Consider the following 22654-nt stretch of genomic DNA (forward strand, 5'->3'; position numbering starts at 1 on the left):
ACAGAGGCAGGAAGGCCAGGCGGTTTCAGGAGTCCAGGCACAGCCTCTCAGGAAGGCAGGAAGGGAACACCCATGACTGGTAGTGCCCCTCCCCTGTCCCTATGCCTGCTGCCAGCTCTGGAGGACACCATCAGGGTCCCCAGATTTACAACTTTCTGACTTGCATTTTGGGAGTCAGCCGGAGGGGAAGTTTTCTCTGAGGAGGGCAGTTTCAGTTAAGCAGAGGGAGGAACCCCAGGACTGGCCACTCAACGAGAAGAGAACTCTGTGGAAGGACAGTGACCTTCCAACATGGAGGGGAGGCACAGGCTGCACCCTTCCCCTTCCTGCTGTCAGCCCTGGAAAAAGGATGTGGGGGGAGAAAGCAGGGAGGTGGGCAGGGAAATATGGACGAGGGGTTTGAAGTGAGGAGGAAAAGGTGGAGGGATACCGAGAGGTGGGCAGGAAGGGGTGGAAAGGGTCGGGGAGGTAGGCAGGAAGGGGTGGAGGGGGCCCAGGAGATGGGCAGGAAGGGGTGGAGAAGGGCCGGGAGGTGGTCAGGAAAGTGTGGGAAGGAGGTAGAGAGGTGAGGGGTGGTTCCTCCATAGAGAGGAGACCTAGCCCCACTGGGAGTCTGAAGTATTTGAGGCATTTTGTGAGAAGGCTCAGTTGAGATCAGCAGACAGAAGACTCTTAGAACTGGCCGATCCTCAAGGTAAGGGCCCTAAGGGAGAACTGAGGGCCCTCCCACCACAAAGAAGAAGCTCTTGCCTGCCCTCTACCTGCTGTGAGATTGTAGGTCGCAGACAGGAGGAGGGCAACCAAGGGCTGAGGGACAGGTCTTCATGACAGAAGAAGGGAGGAGGTGCCAGCCCTCTAGGGAATAAATAGGAAGGCTTTGAGAAGGACAAGGGGAAACGCCACCTCAGAGGACAGACTCCCAGAGATTCCCAGCATGCTCCTCCATATCAGCCCTCGTAGAGCTCCCCAGTCAGCTCAGGCTGAGCGGCAGCCCTCTCATTGCTGGGTGAGAGGTGTAGGGAAAGGGAAGGCCTTGGTCTGAGGGTCCCGTGGCAAATCAGCACAGGGAGCTGCCTCCAGTTGGCAGAGGGAAGATTCCCAGGCCCTGCTGGGGATAAGAGTGAGGACTGAGGAGTCACATGTGCATCAGAACAGATGTGAGGCCACCCCGACTGCCCCCGTGGTAGAGTGCTGGGAGGTGGCTGCCACCTCACTACCTCCCACTGCTCTCAGGGATGTGGAGTTTGCCCTGAGTTTTGGCCAGAAGAGTGGTAGGGACATGGCCCTGTCTGAGAAAAGGTGAGGATGCTAATTAAATTCTGATGGGACCATGCAGTCCAGAACTGTGGGGCTCTGGGAGTCTGGTCAGCCCCAGCTGTCAGCCTTGGGAGGCCCAAGACTCTGCTTGCAGTCTTTAGCCTGAGGGGCTCCCTCACTTCCTCTTGCAGGTGCTCCAGGAACCAGGAGTTGAAGACCTGGGTCTGAGGCACACTTCCTGAAGTCAGCACAGCAGAGGAGGCCCAGGCAGTGCCAGGAGTCAAGGTGAGTGCACACCCTGACTGTGTACCAAGGGCCCTACCCCCACAAACAGAGCAGACCCGGCAGCACCTGGCCATAGCCACCTACTGCCATTCCTGGTGCCTCAGGCTCTGCCTGCCAGCTGTGCCCTGAGGTGCTTTCTCACATCCTCCTACAGGTTCCCAGGGGACAAACCCCCTAGGATGACAGGTGACCAGTGAGGCCCTAGAGCACCACCTTAAGAGAAGAAGAGCTGTAAGCCAGCCTTTGTCAGAGCCATCATGGGTGAGTTTCTCAGCTGAGGCCACTTGCAGTCTCCCTCTCTCCCTCAGGCCTGTTGGATGCCATCATCCACATCCCTGCTCACACATTTACCTCCTGCTCCTAAGGAAGACGTTATGCCTGTGTTTTGAAATGTTCCTAGCGGCAACTTTGAGAAAGACTTCCAGAACCAAACTGTGATAGAGAGCTTGGTAGATGCACAGGATTCCACAGAGGAGGAAGAGGAGAAAACCTCCTCCATTTCCTCTTCCTCTTTCTACTTATTATTCCCCTCCTCTTCCTTCTCTTCTTCCTCCTTCTCCTCCTCTTTCTCCTCTTCCTCCTCCTCCTCCTCCTCATCCTCTACTCTGATTCTTGGTGCTCATGAGGAGGAGGAGGAGTAGCTGTCTGCTGGGATGCTGCCTCTTCCCCAGAATCCTCCTGAGAGTCCTCCCCAGGGTCCTCTCCAGGGTTCCCTGTCCTTCTGCTCCTCCTCCACTTTATGAAGCCCATTCAGTGAAGAGCCTAGCAGCCAATAAGATGAAGATACAGGTACCTGGCACAGCTTGCCAGAGAGCGAGCCCTTGTTCACTTATACGCTGGATGAAAAGGTGGACGAGTTGGTGCAGTTTCTTCTCCTCAAATATCAAGCAGAAGAGCCTCTCACAAAAGCAGAGATGCTGATGAATGTCATCAACACATACACGGGCTACTTTCCTATGATCTTCAGGAAAGCCCGTGAGTTCATAGAGATTCTTTTTGGCATTTCCCTGACAGAAGTGGACCCCGACCATTTCTATGTCTTTGTAAACACATTAGACCTCACCTGTGAGGGGAGCCTGAGTGATGAGCAGGGCATGCCCCAGAACCGCCTCCTGATTCTTATTCTGAGTGGGATCTTCATAAAGGGCAATTGTGCATCTGAGGAGGTCATCTGGGAAGTGCTGAATGCAATAGGGGTGTGCTCAGAGGGAGCATTTCATCTATCGGGAGCCCAGGGAGCTTGTCACTAAAGTTTGAGTGCAGGGACATTACCTGGAGTAGCGACATGTGCCCAGTAGTGCTCCTCCACGTTATGAATTCCTGTGGGGTCCTAGAGCCCATTCAGAAACTAGCAAGAGGAAAGTAGTGAGATTTTGGTCATGTGAAACAATACCGTCTCTAGTTCCTTTCCAGTCTCTTCCAAGGATGCTTTGAAAGATGTGGAAGACAGAGCCCAGGCCATAATTGACACCAAAAATGATGCTACTGCCATGGCCAGTGCAAGGTTCCGTGTCATCTCCAGAAACTTCTCCTGTCCTGAGTGAAGTATAGGGCCGTTTCTTACCTCTGTGTTTGAAGAGGGCAGTCAGGGTCCTAGGTAGTGGAGGGCCCGGGTGGGGCTTGAGGGAACAATACAGTGTTCTTTACATTTCTGTTCCATATGGGAGAGATAGATTTACCTCTTTTCCTTTTGTGTACTTTTTGAATGATTTTCCTTTTAATAGTAGGTTGAATTCGCTTCAGAATATTATTTTATAAATATTAGTCACACATGTATTGCTGTTTATCTAGTTTAAGAGTAACAGTTTGATATTTTGTAAAAAAAAATGGAAAAAGCTTGTCTCTTATTTTGTGATCTATAACAGGATAACATGGTATTTATTGTACTAGGAATTTTCTTTAAATTATGTAAGAACTCAGCAGTTAAATAGTGGAACGAAATAAAGGATAGTGAATAGTTACATTTCCTTATCCCATTTATACTGTTGTTCTTGAAAATTAAAGAAATAGACCTGGCTTTGCGTAGCTCATTCAAGAAAGTAGCAGAAATTAAATGTTAATAAATAAAAGCATCTCTGATGGCTTTATTTGCCTAACATTCTGTGAGCATTTGCTTGCGGAGGGGACTCTTAATAGTGGGGATACAGTGAAAAGCAAGAGTTATGCCTTACCTATAAAACAATAGAGTCTAGGAGCAGAAGCCATGTCAAGAAGGTGGTAAGATGCTCTCTACAATCATAAGTTTAAAAAAAGTGGGGAGGTGAGACTCCAGATGGAGTCTTCAAGTATAAAGTCCCTGAGCTAAGGTAGTGTGGGGCTTCGGGAAACTGCAGGTGCTTCTGTGGGAGCTGATTGTTATGAAGCTGGGTGGTGGCAGGGGCCAGACTCTCAGAAGGTGAGAGAAAAGCCTGCAATGGAAAACTGCTCTGAGCAGTTCCTTCTGGGTGGATGATGAGGCAGAGAGGAGTCTCCATATGGTGAAGTAATGGAAGCTTTCTTGCAGCTCTCTAACTGGTGAGCTTGAACACAGTGCAAGGACTAGGTGATTGATACCCATCATTTGCAAGGGTTTCCTGGGAAATAAGGTGATAATTCCTTGAAATGCTGCCCGGAAGCTTCTAGGCTGGCACTCATTTTCCTAGCCTGGGAGACCCAGAGTCCATTCCATTGAAAGGTCATTTAATTAGGTTATTTTTAATGTAATGTGGGCAACTGTAAGCAAGGGCTAGATTTTTAGTGGAGGATAAATAGAAATAGTTGTTTGGATGGATGAGCAACGGGGAAGGTGAAAAGGAGTTGGTCCTTGATTCAAATTCAGCACTTTGATGTAAATTTTCAGTTTGGGTAGTGACAATTCCATATCTATCCTGGGCATCTTCAAACACTCTCAAAATACTCCCACATAGGGTGGTGAGTAGAATCTGATTTGCCACATAATATACTGGTTCTAGAGATGTAATCTTAGGGTAAGAGATAGAGTTTTTGAGATCATCCTAATGTTTGATATTTGTATTAGGATTTTAATATATGATATTTGTAGTAACATTGTTTGAAGCAGGCCACTGAAGAGATACACAGATGAATGAGCTATACTAGGTGGTCAAAAAGCAAAGCTTCCTTCATAAACTTGGTATATGAGATAAAATTTTGGAAATCACTTTGTAAATAAATTACAAGGAGCTGAATTTCTAAAAACAGAACAATAACAAAATCCTTAATACTGCTTAGGAGGTGACAAATGTTCCTTGACAGACAGGCTAGCTCTGATGAGAAAAGAAAATTATGGTTAACCATCCTTCCATTGTCTCTTTTCTGTGTACCTGCCCCACAGGAAAATCTTGGTTTGCAGTGTGCCACAGGCACACGTACAGCTGTTCAGGAAAGTTCAGTCATGTAGAGGGTATTAGAATCTCTCATGGTAGGATATTTACCATATACCAAAAGCAGTGAGAGAATTCTCAGTCTAAAGAGATTATATTGTGTGATGGTTAATACTGAGTGTCAACTTGATTGGATTGAAGGATGCACAGTATTGTTCCTGGGTGTGTCTGTGAGGGTGTTGCCAAAGGAGGTTAACATTTGAGTCAGTGGGCTGGGAAAGGCAGGTCCACCCTTAATCTGCATGGGCACAATCTAATCAGCTGCCAGTAGGACCAGAATAAAAAGCAGGCAGAAGAATGAGAAAAGGCTAGACTGGCTTAGCCTCCCAGCCTACACTTTTTTTTCCTGTGCTGGATGCTTCCTGCCCTCTAACATCGGACTCCAAGTTCTTCAGCATTGGGACTCGGACTGGCTTCCTTGCTCCTCAGCTTGCAGATGGCCTATTGTGGGACCTCACGATCATGGGAGTTAATAAACTCCATAATACACTCCCCTTTATATATACATCTATCCTATTAGTTCTGTCCCTCTAGAGAACCCTGAGTAATACAGATTTTTGTACCAGGAGTGGTTCTAGAGAAACAGAATATTAAGGATGGAGGTCTTTCATTGGTTTTGGGGTTTCTGGAGTTGGATGCTTAATGTGATTAGACCCAAAAATGCTAAGGACTGTAATTCTAATGGCATGGAGAACACCGATAGTCTTTGGCGTGAACTGTTTAGAGAATTATGCAAAATAAATGCATTTGACACTCTTGATTAACTGCTTGTGAGAAAAAAGTTTAGTGACCCTATATTTAATACCTTTGACCATATGTGGAGAATCAAGGAACATAATGAAGTTGGTTGGTTGCTCCTAAATGCACTGGACAAAGGGATGAAAGAAAATGATGAACTCAGGGATTCTAACTCCTGGCTCCAGAAGCAGATACTGAGCCTCAAATCTGCTAGGATTGCCCTGAGTGAGAGTCTTATCTCCTGTAGAGAAAGACCTGAAATTTCCACCTTTGTCTGAGGAGATAAACCCTGTGCTGCCTGAGTCAACAGTGATGGCCTCCTCTGAGGCAGTTGCCAGGCAAGATAGTGTTGCTTCTTCTCAGGACCCACCCCCCAAATCCCTGTTTTTTTCTACACCTATAACTAGACTAAAGTCCTGGCGGGCGCCTAGAGGTGAAGTTCAGAGTATGACCCCATGAGGAGGTGCACTACACTCGAAAAGAACTGCTTGAGTTTTTTAATTTATATAAGCAGAAATCTGGAGAACAGGCATGGGAATGGATATTAAGGGTGTGGGATAATGGTGGAAGGAACACAGAGTTTAATCAGACTGAATTTATTGATTTGGGTCCACTAAGTAGGGATTCTGCATTTAATGTTGCAGCTTGGGGTTAAAAAAGGTTCTAAGGCCGGGCGCAGTGGCTCATGCATGTAATCCCAGCACTTTGGGAGGCTGAGGCGGGTGGATCATGAGGTCAGGAGTTCAAGACTAGCCTGGCCAAGATAGTGAAACCCCGTCTCTACTAAAAATACACAAATTAGCTGGGCGTGGTGGTGGGCACCTGTAATCCCAGCTACTCAAGAGGCTGAGGCAGAGAATTGCTTGAGCCCGGGAGGCAGAGGTTGCAGTGAGCCAAGATCATGCCACTGCACTCCAGCCTGGGTGACAGAGTGAGACTTTGTCTCAAAAAAAAAAAAAAAAAAAAAAAAGGTTCTAATAGTGTACTTGCTTGGCTAGCTGAAATATGGATTAAAAGATGGCCCACTGTGAGTAATCTGGAAATGCCTGATTTCTTGCCTTGGTTTAATGTAGAGGAAGAGATCCAAATGCTTAGGGAAATTGGGAGGCTGGAGTGGATTAGTCATTTTAGACCTACTCATCCCAGCTGAGAGGGTCCAGAAGATATACCCTTGACCAATCCTTTGTGAAACAGATTTGTGAGGGCAGCACCTGCATCTTTGAAGAGATCTGCAGGGATTGCTCTTCTCTGTATGCCAGATCTAACAGTGGGAATTGTAGTCACTCAACTAAAAAATTTAAATGCAGTGGGAATAATTGTATCCCGAGGTGCAGGGGTCAAGTGGCAGCACTCGACCATCAAAGGCAAGGCGGGTATAGCTACCATAATGGACAGCAGAGGCAAAGCAGCAATCAGAATAGTTTGACTCCTGTAGAGCTCTGGCATTGGCTAATTAATCACAGTATTTCTAGAAGTGAAATTGATAGGAAGCCTACTGCATTCCTACTTAATTTATACAAGCAGAAAACTTCCATGTTAAGTGGACAAAAAACTAATTCAAATTATAAAAACAGAGAATAACGGCCCCTCAATTTCCAGACTTGAGCCAGTTTGCAGACCCAGAACCCCCTGAATGAAGGGGAGGCTGGGTCCCCTTGAGGAAGGACTCCACTACACTATCAACAATTTATGCTGTTAATCTTTCTCCCATCCTTCCCCAAGGACACCTCTGGCCTTTTACTAGGGTAACTGTGCACTGGGGAAAGGGAAATAATTGGACATTTCGGGACTACTGAACACTGGCTCTGAGCTGACATTGATTCCAAGGGACCCAAAATGACATTTTGGTCCTCCAGTTAAAGTAGGGGCTTTTGGAGGTGAGATAGTTAATAAATATTTAGCTCAGGTTCGACTTACAGATGGTCCAGTGGGTCCCCGGACTCATCCTGTGGCCATTTTCCCAGTGCCAGAATGTATAATTGGCATAGACATACTTAGCAGCTTGCAGAACCCCCACATTGGCTCCCTGACTGGGAGGGTGAGGGCTATTATGAAGGGAAAGGCTATTATGACGGGCTATTATGAAGGGAAGGGAAAGGCCAAGTGGAAGATATTAGAGCTGCCTCTACCTAGAAAAATAATAAATCAAAAACAATATCGCATCCCTGGAGGGATTGTGGAGATGAGTGCCACCATCGAGGAATTGAAATACACAGGGGTGGTGATTCCCACCACATCCCCCTTCGACTCTCCCATTTGGCCTGTGCAGAAGACAGTTGGATCTTGGAGAATGACAGTGGATTATCGTAAGCTTACCCAAGTGGTGACTCCAATTGCAGCTGCTGTACCAGATGTGGTTTCATTGTTTGAGCAAATTAACACATCTCCTGATACCTGGGATGCAGCCATTGATTTGGCAAATGCCTTTTTCTCCATTCCTGTCCATAAGGCCCACCAGAAGCAATTTGCCTTCAGCTGGCAAGGCCAGCAATATACCTTTACCGTCGTACCTCAGGGGTACATCCACTCTCCTGCTTTGTGTCATAATCTTATTAGGAGAGACCTTGATCGATTTTCCCTTACACAAGATATCACACTGGTCGACTACATTGATGACATTATGCCGATTGGATCCAGTGAGCGAGAAGTAGCAAACACACTGGACTTACTGGTGAGACATTTGCATTCCAGAGGATGGGAAATAATCTGACTAAAATTCAGGGACCTTCTACCTCAGTCAAATTTCTAGGGGTGTAGTGGTGTGGGGGCAGTTGAGATATTCCTTATAAGGTGAAGGATAAGTTGCTGCATGAGGCCCCTCCAAGAAAGAGGCACAATGCCTAGAGGGCCTATTTGGATTATGAAAGCAACACATTCCTCATTTGGGTGTGTTACTCTGGTTCACTTATCGAGTGACCCAAAAGGCTGCCAGTTTTGAGTGAGGTTCAGAAGAGGAGAAGGCTCTGCAACAGGTCCAGGCTGCTGTGCAAGCTGCTCTGCCACTTGGGCCATATGATCCAGCAGATCCAATGCTGCTTGAGGTATCAGTGGCAGATAGGGATGCTGTTTAAACCTTTTGGCAGGCCCCCATTGGTGAATCACAGCAGGGAGCTCTAGGATTTTGGAGCAAGGCCCTTCAATCTTCTGCAGATAACAACTCTCCTTTTGAAAGACAGCTCTTGGCCTGTTACTGGGCTTTCATGGAAACTGAATATTTGACTGTAGGTCGTCAAATCACCATGCAACCTGAACTGCCTATCATGAACTGGGTGCTTTCTGTCCCATCTAGCCATAAAATGGGTCATGCACAGCAGCATTCCATCATCAAATGGAAATAATGTATATGTGATTGGGCTTGAGCAGGTCCTGAAGACACAAGTAAGTTACATGAGGAAGTGGCACAAATGCCCAGGGTCTCCACCCCTGCCGCCCTGCCTTCTCTCCCCCAGCCTGCACTGATGGCCCCGTGGACAGTTCCCTATGATCAGTTGATGGAGGAAGAGAAAACTAGGGCACGATATGCAGGCACCATCCAAAAGTGGACAGCTGCAGCACTACAGCCCCTTTCTAGGACATCCCTGAAGGACAGTGGTGAAGGGACTTCTAAGTGGGCAGAACTTCGAGCAGTGCACCTGGTTTTGCACTTTGCATGGAAGGAGAAATGGCCAGATGTGCGATGATATACTTATGCATGGGCTGTAGCCAATGGTTTGGCTGGAAGGTCAGGGACTTGGAAGAAGCATGATTGGAAAATTGGTGACAAAGAAATTTGGTGAAAAGGTATGCAGATGGACCTTTCTGAGTGGTCAAAAACTGTGAAGATATTTGTATGCCATGTGAGTGCTCACCAATGGGTGACCTCAGCAGAGGAGCATGTTAATAATCAAGTGGATAGTATGAGCCGTTCTGTGGACACCACTCAGCCTCTTTCCCCAGCCATCCCTGTCATCTCCCAATAGGCCCATGAACAAAGTGGCCATAGTGGCATGGATGGAGGTTATGCATGGGCTCTGCAACATGGACTTGCACTCACCAACACTGACCTGGCCATGACCACTACTGAGTGCCCAACTTGCCAGCAGCAGAGACCAACACTGAGCCCTCGATATGGTACCTTTCCTCAGGATGATCAGCCAGCTACCTTGTAGCAAGTTGATTATATTGGACCTCTTCCATCATGGAAAGGGCAGCAGTTTGTCTTCACTGGAACAGACACTTATTCCAGATATGGGTTCGCCTGTCCTGCACACAGTGCTTCTGCCAAGATTACCATCTGTGGACTCACAGAATGCCTTATTCACCGTCATGGTATTCCACACAGCATTGCCTCTGGCCAAGGCACTCACTTTATGGCTAAAGAAGTGTGACCGTGGGCTCATGCTCATGGAATTCGCTGGTCTTAACCATGTTCCCCATCATCCTGAAGCAGTTGCATTGATAGAACAGTGGAATGGCCTTTTGAAGTCACAGTTACAATGCCAACTAGGTGACAATACTTTGCAGGGCTGGGATAAAGTTCTCCAGAAGGCCCTGTATGCTCTGAATCAGTGTTCAATATATGGTATTGTTTCTCCCATAGTCAGGATTCATGAGTCTAGGAATCAAGGGGTGGAAACACCACTCACCATCACCCCTAGGGACCCACTAGCAACGCTTTTGCTTCCTATTTGCATGACATTACATTCTGGTGGCCTAGAGGTCTTATTTCCAGAGGGAGAAACGCTGCCACCAGGAGACACAACAGTGATTCCATTAAACTGGAAAATAAGGTTGTCACCTGGACACTCTGGGCTCTTCCTACTTTTAAGCAAACAGGCTAAGAAAGGAGTTACAGTGTTTGCTGGGGTGATTGACCCGGGCTATCAAGATGAAATCAATCCACTACTCTGCAAGGGAGGTGAGAAAGAGTATGCAAGGAATACAGGAGATCCATTAGGGCATCTCTTAGTATTACCATGCCCTGTGATTAAGGTCAGTGGGAAACTACAACAGCCCAATCCAGGTAGGACTACCAATGGCCCAGAACCTTCAGGAATGAAGGTTTGGTTCACTCAACCAGGAAAAAAATCCACAGCCTGCCAAGGGGTTTGCTGAAAGCAAATGGAATACAGAATGGGTAGTAGAAGAAGGTAGTCATCAATACCAGCTACGACCACGTGACCAGTTGCAGAAACGAGGACTGTAATTGTCATGAGTATTTTCTCCTTCTTTTCTTTAGTTAAAAACATGTCTGTGCATGTACACACTTGTACTAAGAAAATATCTTTATTTTATTTCTTATTTTCCTTTATCATGTGACATAAGATGTGTTGACTTCATATCAGCATTTAAGTGTGTTAACTTTATGTAATAGCATTTGGATTGGGGATCGGTGCATTTCTGGTTGTATGAAGGAGAGTTGTATTAACTCCCTTAATAAACTCCCCTTAATATGTACATCTATCCTATTAGTTCTGTCCCTCTAGAGAACCCTGACTAATACATATTGGTTATTTTTATTTTTATTTTTTGAGACAGAGTCTCGCTCTGTCACCCAGGCTGGAGTGTAGTGGTGTGAACTCGGCTCACTGCAAACTCTGCCTCCCGAGTTCAAGTGATTTTCCTGCATCAGCCTCCCAAGTAGCTGGGACTACATGTGCGTGCCACCAAGCCCAGCTAATTTTTGTATTTTTTAGAAGAAACAGGGGTTTCACCATGTTGTCCAAGCTGGTCTCAAACTCCTGACCTCAAGTGATCTGCCCGCCTCAGTCTCCCAAACTGCTGGAATTACAGGCATGAGCCACCACACCTGGCCTATATTGATTGTTAAAAGGACAGTGCAGAAAAGTGCTGTTGAGAAATAAGGTTGCCTGTCCCTGCCAAGACGTCTAAAATTGTTTTAAACCTAGATGCAATTCTGTATTTGAAACCTCCAGTCACCTAGTAGGTGCAAGAAAAAGTTGAAATATTTCAAGGTAATGTTGGCATTCCCAGAAACAATTCCAAAAATGAGGAGACTTACTATCATAAATTATAACAGTTGCTTTTAATTGAGCAACAGCTTATGGGAGAGAATACAAGTGCCCATCTCCATCTTGTATACCCTGTCTTTATGGTTGGTTCATTTGTAGTTAGATAGAAGCCAGTGTATCATTCCAATGTTTTCATTTCTGTTCAGCAGTTAACATCTGTTGTGATGTGGAACTGCAAGGTGAAAGCAGCTTGGATTCCTGGGTGACGTGAGAGCCATGATCCACTATGGATTAGTTTATTATTCCATAACTAAATACTACAGACTGTGTGATTAAACAATAGAAATGTATTTATTCACATTTCTGGAGACTAAAAAATCCAAGATCAAGATGTTGACTGGTTTGAATTCTTCTGTGGGCTCTCTTTGGCTTGCAGATGGCCACCTTATCACTGAATTTTTACATGATTGTCCCTCTTTCTGTGTGAAGACACCAGTCATATTGAATAAGATCCTAACCATAAAACCTCATTTCCCCTTAATTACCTCTTCAAAGGCTCTATCTCCAAATGCAGTGACTTTGTATGTATGCATTTGGAGGAAGGGGTATAATTCAGCCCATAACACCCTGCCAACTGAATCAGAATTTCTATGCACAAAAATAAACTTGTTGTGTTAAATCATTTAAATTTCAGGAAATGTTTTCATTCCATTAGCTCACTGTTACTTTATCTGACTATTACACTGCTCCTCTTCCTTTTATTAGGCTTACTTTAATGCTTTTCTTACAAATAAATACTGCATATATTATTGTTGCAAAAAAATGATAAAAATACATGGAAATCACAATTCTCTCCTCTGCAAAGTTCCTCCAAAATTCAGCCCCCTACTCAGAACTTTCCACAATGTGGTGTGTAAATTTTAAAAGCTAATTTCAAGTTTTTAAAAGATAGATGTGGTAATGTATATGTGTGTATATATATTTATATATGTGTGTATAAATATAACTAAACATGAGTAATGACATACATACAAATATGCCACTTGCCTTTGCCACTCTGATAGGTTCAGTTGCATTCCCCTAAAGTTCTATCTTGAAATTAAAAACGTGACATTATTTGGAGATAGGATTATTTCAGAGGCAATCAAGTTAAAATGAGGTTATTAATGCTGGCCCTAATCAAATATGATGGGAGTCATTTTAAAAAGGGGAAATTTGGACATAGAGATATGAGTAGAAGGATGATAATGTCAGCATACTTGGACTGAAGGCAGCCATCTACAAGGCAAGGAGAGAGGCCTGGAATATAACTTTTCATCACAGCCCTCAGAAGGAATCAACCTTGTATACACCTTGCTTTTTGACTACCAGACTCCAAAACTGTGAGACAATATATTTCTGTTGTTTATGTCATCCAGGCTGTGGTACATTGCTATGGCACCCCTAACACGCCAATATAATCATTTATTGAAATGGATCCAAGATCTTTCCATGACAGCACAAATGTTAATAAATCTATCTTACTTTTGCAACTACTTCCTAGAATTCCAGTTTATTTCTGTGCAATAATGAATTGAACAAATCTTCTGACAAACAAATATTTGTTTATCTTTTGTGGCTATAATTCATGTAAATAAAATCAACATCTCTGAGCATAAATTCTGGGACAAGTACATAAAATTACTTATAAGGAATGCATTTTAATAAGGAAACTGAGTCAGTATGAATATTTTCTATTTTTTAAATGTTACTGACTTTTTTCCTAAAATATTTCACCAATTAATTCTCTCACATTAACAGAGGAAATTATTATTATTCAATAATAATGATTATTATTATTCCCCATAATTGTCTATGGGGAAATGATTCATTTATTCACAAACATATTTTATCAGAGTTTTAAATGTTTGTCAAACTTATGGGGGCAAACCCTAGGTGACTTTGGGTTTGGTGATGATTTTTTAGATGTAACACCAAAATTTGGTTAAGCTTATGGGTGCAAACCCTGGGTAACCTTGGTTTTGATGACAGCTTTTTCAGATGCAACACTAAAAGTACCAGCTACCTAAGAAAAAAGAGATAGATTGGACTTAATTAAAACTAAAAACTTTTACTCTGAAAAGTCACTGTTAAGATCATGAAAAGACAAGCCAGCGACTGGCATAAATGTTTTGTGAAACACATATCTGATAAAAGATATATATTTAAATATGCACAAAACGCTGAAAACCCAATCATAAGAAAACAGAAAACGCGATTTAAAGTGGACAAAAACTATAAACAGGTACACAAACAATGAATATATAGGAATTTAAAATGAGCATATTAAAGAGTTCAATGTCATATGGCATTAGAGAAGTGCAAATTAAAGCACCTAGGAGATAGCGCTCTACACCCAGGAGAATGGCTGACATCCAAAACACTGAAACATCAAATGTTGACCTGTATGTTGAGCAACAGGAACTTTCAGTCATTATTAGTAGGACAGACCTGGAGGAATCATAAAAGCATTAGGCTAAGTGAAAGAAGAAAATCTTAAAAGGCTACATAATGTATGATTCCAATCATACGATATTTAGAAACAGTTAATTATGAATACACTAAAAATATCAGTGGTTTCTGGAGGCTGAGGGGTTAGGGTTGGGGCAAGGGGGATTGATAGGTGGAGCACACAAGAGATTTAGAATGGTGTAACAAGTCTGTGTGATACTGTAATGATGAATACTCACCATTACACACTTATCAAAACCTACAGCATCCCCAACGTTGAGTGATTCCTGATGTAAACTGTGGACTTGACCTAATAATGAGGTATCAATACAGGTCCATCAGTTGTTGCAAACATGCCATAATAATACAAAATATAAATAATAGGAGACACTGTGTGTGTGTGTGTGTGTGTGTGTCTGTGTGCGTGCATAGGGCAGGGCAGGAGGGCAGGAATTGGGGGGGGGGGGCGTAGATATGTGAGAACTCTGTAACTTTGATGAAGTTTTCTCTCTGTATTTTTGGATTAGCAATGCTCTAAAAATGATGTCTATTAGTTTTTAAAAAGACACAAATGATTTGAAGAGAATATACCAATCAGGAAAAGGCATATAAAAAGATGACCAATGTCATTTGTCATTAGGAAGATGCAAACAAAAAACAAAGGACATTCAAATACAGGCTTATTAGAATGGCTGAAATCTGAAAATCTAAAATACTAAATGGAAGAGGGGATATGCAACAAGAGGAATTCTCATTCCTTGCTAGTTGAGATGAAAAATGATGCAGCCAGACTTTTAAATCCATGTTTTGTGAACCTACTCATATGACAAATTGTGAAAGTTAAAACTATATGAACTGCAAACAGAGCATAGTTGCTAGAGTCTTTGGAGAAGTGCCTTGACTGACCTCAAAAGAGATGCACAGGGGACTTTTCGGGTGATGGAACTGGTCAGTGTGACACTTGGTTGGTAGATATGGAACTCCACTCATTTGCTAAAATACATATAATTTCACATAATAGTTAAATCTGATGAGTGTATTTTAAAAATTAATAAAAATTAAAATAAAAATTAGTAACATTAAATTAATAAAATTTTAAAAATAATTTTTTAAAAGGATCACGCAAAGGCTGCTGAAAAGACAATGGATTTTTCTGGGACAAGGATAGGGAAAGAAGAAAACTAAGGGAGCCTTTGACATAGGTCAGGAGAGAGATTATATTAACTTCACACACGGTAGTACTTAAAGTAGAAGGTTTTGGAATGGATTTTAGAGGATGACAGAACAACTGTTGCTGTCGGGACAGGAGAAGTGGGGAGTGCCGGCCCTGGAAGGAGTAAAACCTTGAGGAAGGCTGAGGGGCCTTCCCACCTCATTTCAGACACGGGGCAGCTTCAGTTAAGCAGAGAAAGGAGCCCCGGGGCTGGCCAACAAGCAAGAAGGGAACTCTGTGGAAGGGTAGCTATCTCCCAACACGGAGGGAAGGCCCAGGCGTCGCCCAGCCACTCCTTGCTGTCACCCCTGGACAAAACAGATGGAGAGGTGAAAACGGAGAGGTGGGCAGGAAGAGGTGGGCGACGGGCAGGGAAGTGGACAGGAATAGGTGGGAGTGGGGAGGTAGGCAAGAAGGGGTGGAAGGGGGCAGGTTGGTAGGCCCGAAGGGGTGGGAGGAAGTTGGGAGGTGGGTAGGAAAAGGTGGGAGGGAGTGGGAAGGTGGGCAGGAAGGAGTGGGAGTGGTGGGAATATGGGCAATAAAAGGGGAAAGGGGGCAGTAGGTGAACAGGAAAGGGTGGGAAGGGGCGGGGAGGTGGGCATTAAGGAGAGGGAGGGGTCAGGGAGGAGGGCGGGAACGGGTGGGAGGGGGTAGGGAGGTGGGCACAAAGGGGTCGGGGGGCGCTGAGGAGGGCAGGAAGAAGTGGAGTGCGGGGGAAGTGGTCAGGAAAAGGTGGGAGGAGGCGGAGAGGTGGGGGGTGGTTTTTCCATGGAGAGGAGGCCCCGCCCCGCGCTGCCTCTGCTGTCAGCCCTGGTCAACCTTGGCAGGGTTCGCGGATGTGCTTTCCCGACTTGCACTGTGGGAGTCTGAAGGACCTGAGGCATTTTGTGAGGAGTCTGGACTCAGGTCAGCAGAGGGAAGCGTCTTAGACCTGGCCAATCCTCAAGGTAAGGGCCCTAAGGGAGAACTGAGGGACTTCGCACCAAGGACAGAAGCAGCCCCGGTCTGCCCTGCGCTGCCATAGGACTTGCAGGCCACAGACGGGAAGATGGCCGCCGAGGGCTGACCGAGGCGTCCCCACAGCAGAAGAAGGGAGGAGGTGCCGGCCCTCTAGGGAATAAATAGGAAGACATTGAGGAGGACTGGGGGAACCCCCACCTCAGAGGACAGATTCCCAGAGATTCCCACCCTGCTCCTCAAATCAGCCCCCATAGAGCTCCCCAGGCGGCTGAGGCTGAGCAGCCGCCCTCTCATTGCTGGATGAGGGGTGTAGGGGAGGGGGAGGGGGAGGCCTTGTTCTGGGGGTCCCATGGCAAGTCAGCACGGGGAGCTGCCTCCAGTTGGCAGAGGGAAGATTCCCAGGCCCTGCTGGGGATAAGAGTGAGGACGGAGGGGTCCCACGTGCATCAGAACAGACGTGAGGCCACCCCGACTGCCCCCGTGGTAGAGTGCTGGGAGGTGGCTGCCACCTCACTACCTCCCGCTGCTCTCAGGGATGTGGAGTTTGCCCTGAGTTTTGGCCAGAAGAGTGGTAGGGACATGGCCCTGTCTGAGAAAAGGTGAGGATGCTAATTAAATTCTGATGGGACCATGCAGTCCAGAACTGTGGGGCTCTGGGAGTCTGGTCAGCCCCAGCTGTCAGCCTTGGGAGGCCCAAGACACTGCTTGCAGTCTTAGCCTGAGGGGCTCCCTCACTTCCTCTTGCAGGTGCTCCAGGAACCAGGAGTTGAAGACCTGGGTCTGAGGCACACTTCCTGAAGTCAGCACAGCAGAGGAGGCCCAGGCAGTGCCAGGAGTCAAGGTGAGTGCACACCCTGACTGTGTACCAAGGGCCCTACCCCCACAAACAGAGGAGACCCCAAAGCACCCGGCCCTACCCACCAACTGTCAGTCCCGGAGACTGTGGTTCTGCCTGGCATCTGTGCCCCGAGGTGCTTTCTCACATCCTTCTACAGGTTCTGAGGGAGCAAACCTCTTAGGAAGACAGGCGACCTGTGAGGCCCTAGAGCACCACCTTAACAGAAGAAGAGCTGTAAGCCAGCCTTTGTCAGAACCGTCATAGGTGAGTTTCTCAGCTGAAGCCACTCACACTGTCACTCTCTTCCTCAGGCCTGTGGGATCCCATCATCCCCCTCCCTGCTCACACGTTTACCTGCTGCTCCTGAACAACAGGCCTCATGCCTCTCTTTCCAAACCTTCCACGCCTCAGCTTTGAGGAAGACTTCCAGAACCCGAGTGTGATAGAGGACTTGGTAGATGCACAGGATTCCATAGATGAGGAAGAGGAGGATGCCTCCTCCACTTCCTCTTCCTCTTTCCACTTTTTATTCCCCTCCTCCTCTTCCTTGTCCTCATCCTCACCCTTGTCCTCACCCTTACCCTCTGCTCTCATTCTGGGTGTTCCAGAAGATGAGGATATGCCTGCTGCTGGGATGCCACCTCTTCCCCAGAGTCCTCCTGAGATTCCTCCCCAGGGTCCTCCCAAGATCTCTCCCCAGGGTCCTCCGCAGAGTCCTCCCCAGAGTCCTCTAAACTCCTGCTCATCCCCTCTTTTGTGGACCCGATTGGATGAGGAGTCCAGCAGTGAAGAGGAGGATACAGCTACTTGGCATGCCTTGCCAGAAAGTGAATCCTTGCCCAGGTATGCCCTGGATGAAAAGGTGGCTGAGTTGATGCAGTTTCTTCTCCTCAAATATCAAACAAAAGAGCCTGTCACAAAGGCAGAGATGCTGACGACTGTCATCAAGAAGTATAAGGACTATTTTCCCATGATCTTCGGGAAAGCCCATGAGTTCATACAGCTAATTTTTGGCATTGCCCTGACTGATATGGACCCCGAAAACCACTCCTATTTCTTTGAAGACACATTAGACCTCACCTACGAGGGAAGCCTGATTGATGACCAGGGCATGCCCGAGAACTGTCTCCTGATTCTTATTCTCAGTATGATCTTCATAAAGGGCAGCTGTGTCCCCGAGGAGGTCATCTGGGAAGTGTTGAGTGCAATAGGGGTGTGTGCTGGGAGGGAGCACTTTATATATGGGGATCCCAGAAAGCTGCTCACTATACATTGGGTGCAGAGAAAGTACCTGGAGTACCGGGAGGTGCCCAACAGTGCTCCTCCACGTTATGAATTTTTGTGGGGTCCAAGAGCCCATTCAGAGGCCAGCAAGAGAAAAGTCTTAGAGTTTTTATCCAAGCTATCCAGTATCATCCCTAGTTCCTTTCCATCCTGGTACATGGATGCCTTGAAAGATATGGAAGACAGAGCCCAGGCCATAATTGACACCACAGATGATGCTACTGCCATGGCCAGTGCAAGCCCCAGTGTCATGTCCACCAACTTCTGTCCTGAGTGATGTCTGAAGCAGATTCCCCCTCTGTGTTTGAAGAGGGCAGACAAGGTTCTAGGCAGTGGAGGTCCAGAGCGGAACCGGAGGGACCACAGTGTTTTTTGTTTCTGTTTCATATGAGTGACTTAAGAGTTTAACATTTTTTTGTGGGGGGTATATTTTACAAATGCTTCTCCTTCCAATTGCTTTAATTCACTTCAGAATCTTAGTTTATGAATATTATTCACACTTGTATTGCTGTTTGTCTGATTTAAGAGAGTTTGATATTTCATAAAAAAGGGAAAATCTGTCTTATTTTATGAACTGAAACAGTATAATAGGGTGTTCAGATAAGAATTTTCTTTAAAATTTGAAATAACTCTGCAATTAAATGGTGGAACAGAATAAAGTATGTGATATTTGCATATCCTTATCATGTTACTCTGTTGTTCTTCCAAATTAAGGATATATACCTGGCTTTGCTTGGCTTATTCGAGAAAGTAGCAGAAATTAAATCTTAATAAATAAAAGCTTCAGTGACTATTTGCTAAACATTATTTGAGCAGTTGCTTGTGGAGCATGCTCTTCGTAGTGGGGATACTATGAAAACCAAGACTTATCTCTACCCATAAAATGTTAGAGTCTAAGTTCAGAAGCTGTATCAGGAACATGGTAAGATACTCTCTACAATCATAAAAACAAGTTTAAAAAGGAGTGGGCAGGTGAAACTCCAGATGGAGCCTTCAAGTAAAAAGGCCCAGAGCTAAGGCAGTTTTGCCCTTCGGGAAACTTCAGGTGCTTCTGTGGGAGCTCATGGTTATGAAGCTGGTTGGTGGCAGGGCCCAGACCCTCAGAAGGTGATAGAAAAACCTGGAATGGAAAACTGTTCTGAGCAGTTCCTTCTGGTGTAGGATGAGGAAGAGAGGAGTCTCCACATGGGGAATTAATAGAAGGTGTCTTGCAGCTCTCTAACTGGTGAGCTTGAATACAGTGCAAGAACTAGGTGATTGATACCCAACATCTGCAAGGCTTTCCTGAGACATAGGGCGATAATCCCTTGAAATGTTGCTCAGAAGCCTCTAGGCTGGCACTTATTTGACTGGCCTGGGAGAACCAGAGCCTACTCCATTGAAAGACATTTAATTAGGTTATTTCAATTGTAATGTGGGCAACTGTAAGCAAGGGCTAGATTTTTACTGGAAGACAAATGAAAATAGTGGTTTGGAAGGATGAGCAAAAGGCAAGGTGTAAAGGAGTTGGTGTTTGACTCAAATTCTAGCATCTTTGAGTTGCATTCTAGCTGAAGATACCTTGCCTTTTCCAAATTATACAATATACCGTTTCAGAAAAAAATGTACTGGGTTTTATTTATGAAGCCAAAGTTTTGGTTAAGCTGGTATTCCATGATGCATTCACCTACATATTCTCTGAGATGTTATGGATAACAAAACTAAGAGCTGAATATTTCACAAATGACGGTAACCTTTGGTGTGGTAATCATTGATAACAACTACCATTTATTAAAATTCCAACATATGCCAGGCACTCTGGCAGGTGTTTTACTCACATTACATACATTCCAGCAATTCTATAAGACAGGGCTTATCAAACTCATTTTGCAGGTGAAGAACCCAAGGCTCATAATGCTTGATAAATTCCCAAGACCACATAGCTAGAATGTGACAAGGTTTTGACTTGAGCTCTGGTCTGAATTCATTTAGGCCCACACTGTCCCCACTCCTCCCAGCCTGAGGAAGGCCTTTGCCTGTTAAGTCACTTCTTTTCACACTTGTTAATGTCTCTGAGGTGAAATAAAGATGAACTGTGTGGCTAAGGTATTAAGTTAGGCCACAAGATGGAAGGTCAAATGGGAATAAAATACACTTCGGGGAACATTATTGGCTTTCTTTACCTAAAGTCCTCTTGTTCTGAGACCTAGGTTTCTTGAGAGCTGAATGTCCAGGTGCTGACAGATTTGTCCATACCCAACAATTTTTCCCATTACAGCTCCCCCCAGCTCCTTTTGATCTCCCCTGTGTGGTCTCTTGTGCAACTCTGGAACCTGGCCTGCTGACTAACTTCTCATTACGGTCTCACCCTCTGAAGTGTGAGGACTGAGGAGTCACATGTGCACCAGAATAGACGTGAGACTAGCCCCTATTTCTCCTGGTGTAGAGTGCTTGGAGGTGGCTGCTGAACTCTCAGCGCAAGAACCTAGAAGCACCTGGCCTTCCCCTGAGATAGACCATTCCTACTGCCTGCAGAAGTTCCCTGACTCATCCATCCCTCCCCCAGGTTCCTCTATGATAATGGCCTTTCGATGTGACTATTCGCTTTGGATAGTGACATTTCCATACCTAGGCTGGGCATCTTCAACACACTCTCAACGTATTACCAAACAGGCTGCAGAGTAAAATCTGATTTGCCAGATAATATATGGGTTTTAGGGATGTAATCCTAAGGTCAGAAATAGCCTATTTGAAATCTTTCTAATATTTGATACTTGTAGTATGATTTTAATGAGATGCATTATTTGAAACAGGACACTGAAAACAGAGATGAACAGGCTTTTGTAGATGATCAAATGCCAATCTTTCCTTCATAAACTTTGTAGATGAGGAAAGGCTATAGACGTCACTTTGTAAATGATCCACAAGAAGGTGAATTTCTAAAAAACACAAAACAATATCTTGAAGACTGCTTAGGAGGTGACAAGGATACTTTGGGGGACATGCTGGTTTTGATGAGAAATAAACAGTAGTTAAATATCCTTCCACTGTCTCTTGTCTGTGTACCTGCCCCACAAGAAAATCCTGGCTTGCAGTGAGCCACAGGCCCATGTATAGCTGTTCAGGTATGTTCCGTCATATGGAGGGTAGCAGAGGCTCACAGGGTAGATTATTTACCGTACACGAAAAATATTACAGAATTATCAGCCTAAAGAAATTATACAGGTTATTAAAAAGGACAGTGCCAAGTGCTGTTGAGGGAATAACGTAGACCCTCCCTGCCAAGACTTACAGAATTGTTTTAAAACTGGATGTAATCCTGAATTTGAAACCACCAGTCACCTTGTAGGTGCAAGAAAAAGTTGGAAGATTTCAAGGCTATGCGGACATTCCCAGAAACAATTCCAAGCAATGAAGGCACTTACTGTCATCAATTATAATAGTTGCTTTTCATTGAGCACCGTAATAACATATGGGAGAGATTGCAAGTGCCCATCTCCATCTTGTCTAGCTCGCCTTCCTGGCTGGTTCATTTGTAGTTAGACAGAAGCCAGTGTATCATTCCCATGCTTTCATTTCTGTTCAGCACTTAACATCTGTTGTGACGTGGAGCTATAAGGTGACAACAGCTTGGATTCCTGGCTGAGGTGAAAGCCAGGACCCGCCGTGGATTAGTTTCTTATACCATAACAGAATACCACAGACTGGGTGACTTAGACAATACAAATGAATTTTCTCCCATTTCTGGAGGCTAAATATCTAAGATCAAGATGTGGGCCAGTTTGATTTCTTTCCTGGCCTCTCCGTGGCTTGCTGATGGCCACTTTCTCACTGAATTCTTACATGGTTTTTCCTTGGTCTGTGTGTCTGTATCTTAATCTGCTCTTTTATGAGGACACCTGTCATACTGAATATGAGCCTAACCTTAAGACCTCATTTTACCTTAATTACCTCTTTAAAGTTTCTATCTTCAAATACAGTCACATTCTGGGATACTGGGTTTTAAGACGGATATATGAATTTTGGGGAGATTCAAAATTCAGCCCATAATACCCTGCCAACTAAATTCAGAATTTATGTACAAAAAAGTAAACGTGTTGAGTCATGTAAAAATTAAGGATTTTTTTGTTGTTGTTCCAAGAGCTTACTGTTACTTTATCTGCCTCCTGGACTGCTCCTCATCCTTTTCTTAGGCTTATTTCAATACTTTCCTTACAAATAAATACTGCATATATTGTTGTTGCAAAAACTTAAAAAAAGAGGTAGAAATCACAATTCT

At 45.0% G+C, this 22654-nt stretch overlaps 1 protein-coding gene across 1 annotated transcript in view; it reads left to right on the forward strand.

Annotated features, from left to right (window-relative positions):
- MAGEC3 (MAGE family member C3) overlaps positions 1-19071 on the forward strand; it is a 61423-nt gene extending 42352 nt beyond the window's left edge. Inside the window, 7 exon segments of the mRNA XM_031005884.3 lie at positions 116-372; positions 2345-2738; positions 16123-16261; positions 16339-16413; positions 17721-18325; positions 18468-18491; positions 18494-19071. Of these exon segments, the coding sequence (XP_030861744.2) occupies positions 116-372; positions 2345-2738; positions 16123-16261; positions 16339-16413; positions 17721-18325; positions 18468-18491; positions 18494-18673 (1674 nt within the window). The 3' untranslated portion in view covers positions 18674-19071.
- Positions 19072-22654: the final 3583 nt, after the last annotated feature.

This window comes from Gorilla gorilla, chromosome X (genome assembly GCF_029281585.2).
Source record: "Gorilla gorilla gorilla isolate KB3781 chromosome X, NHGRI_mGorGor1-v2.1_pri, whole genome shotgun sequence".
NCBI classification, from domain to species: domain Eukaryota; kingdom Metazoa; phylum Chordata; class Mammalia; order Primates; family Hominidae; genus Gorilla; species Gorilla gorilla.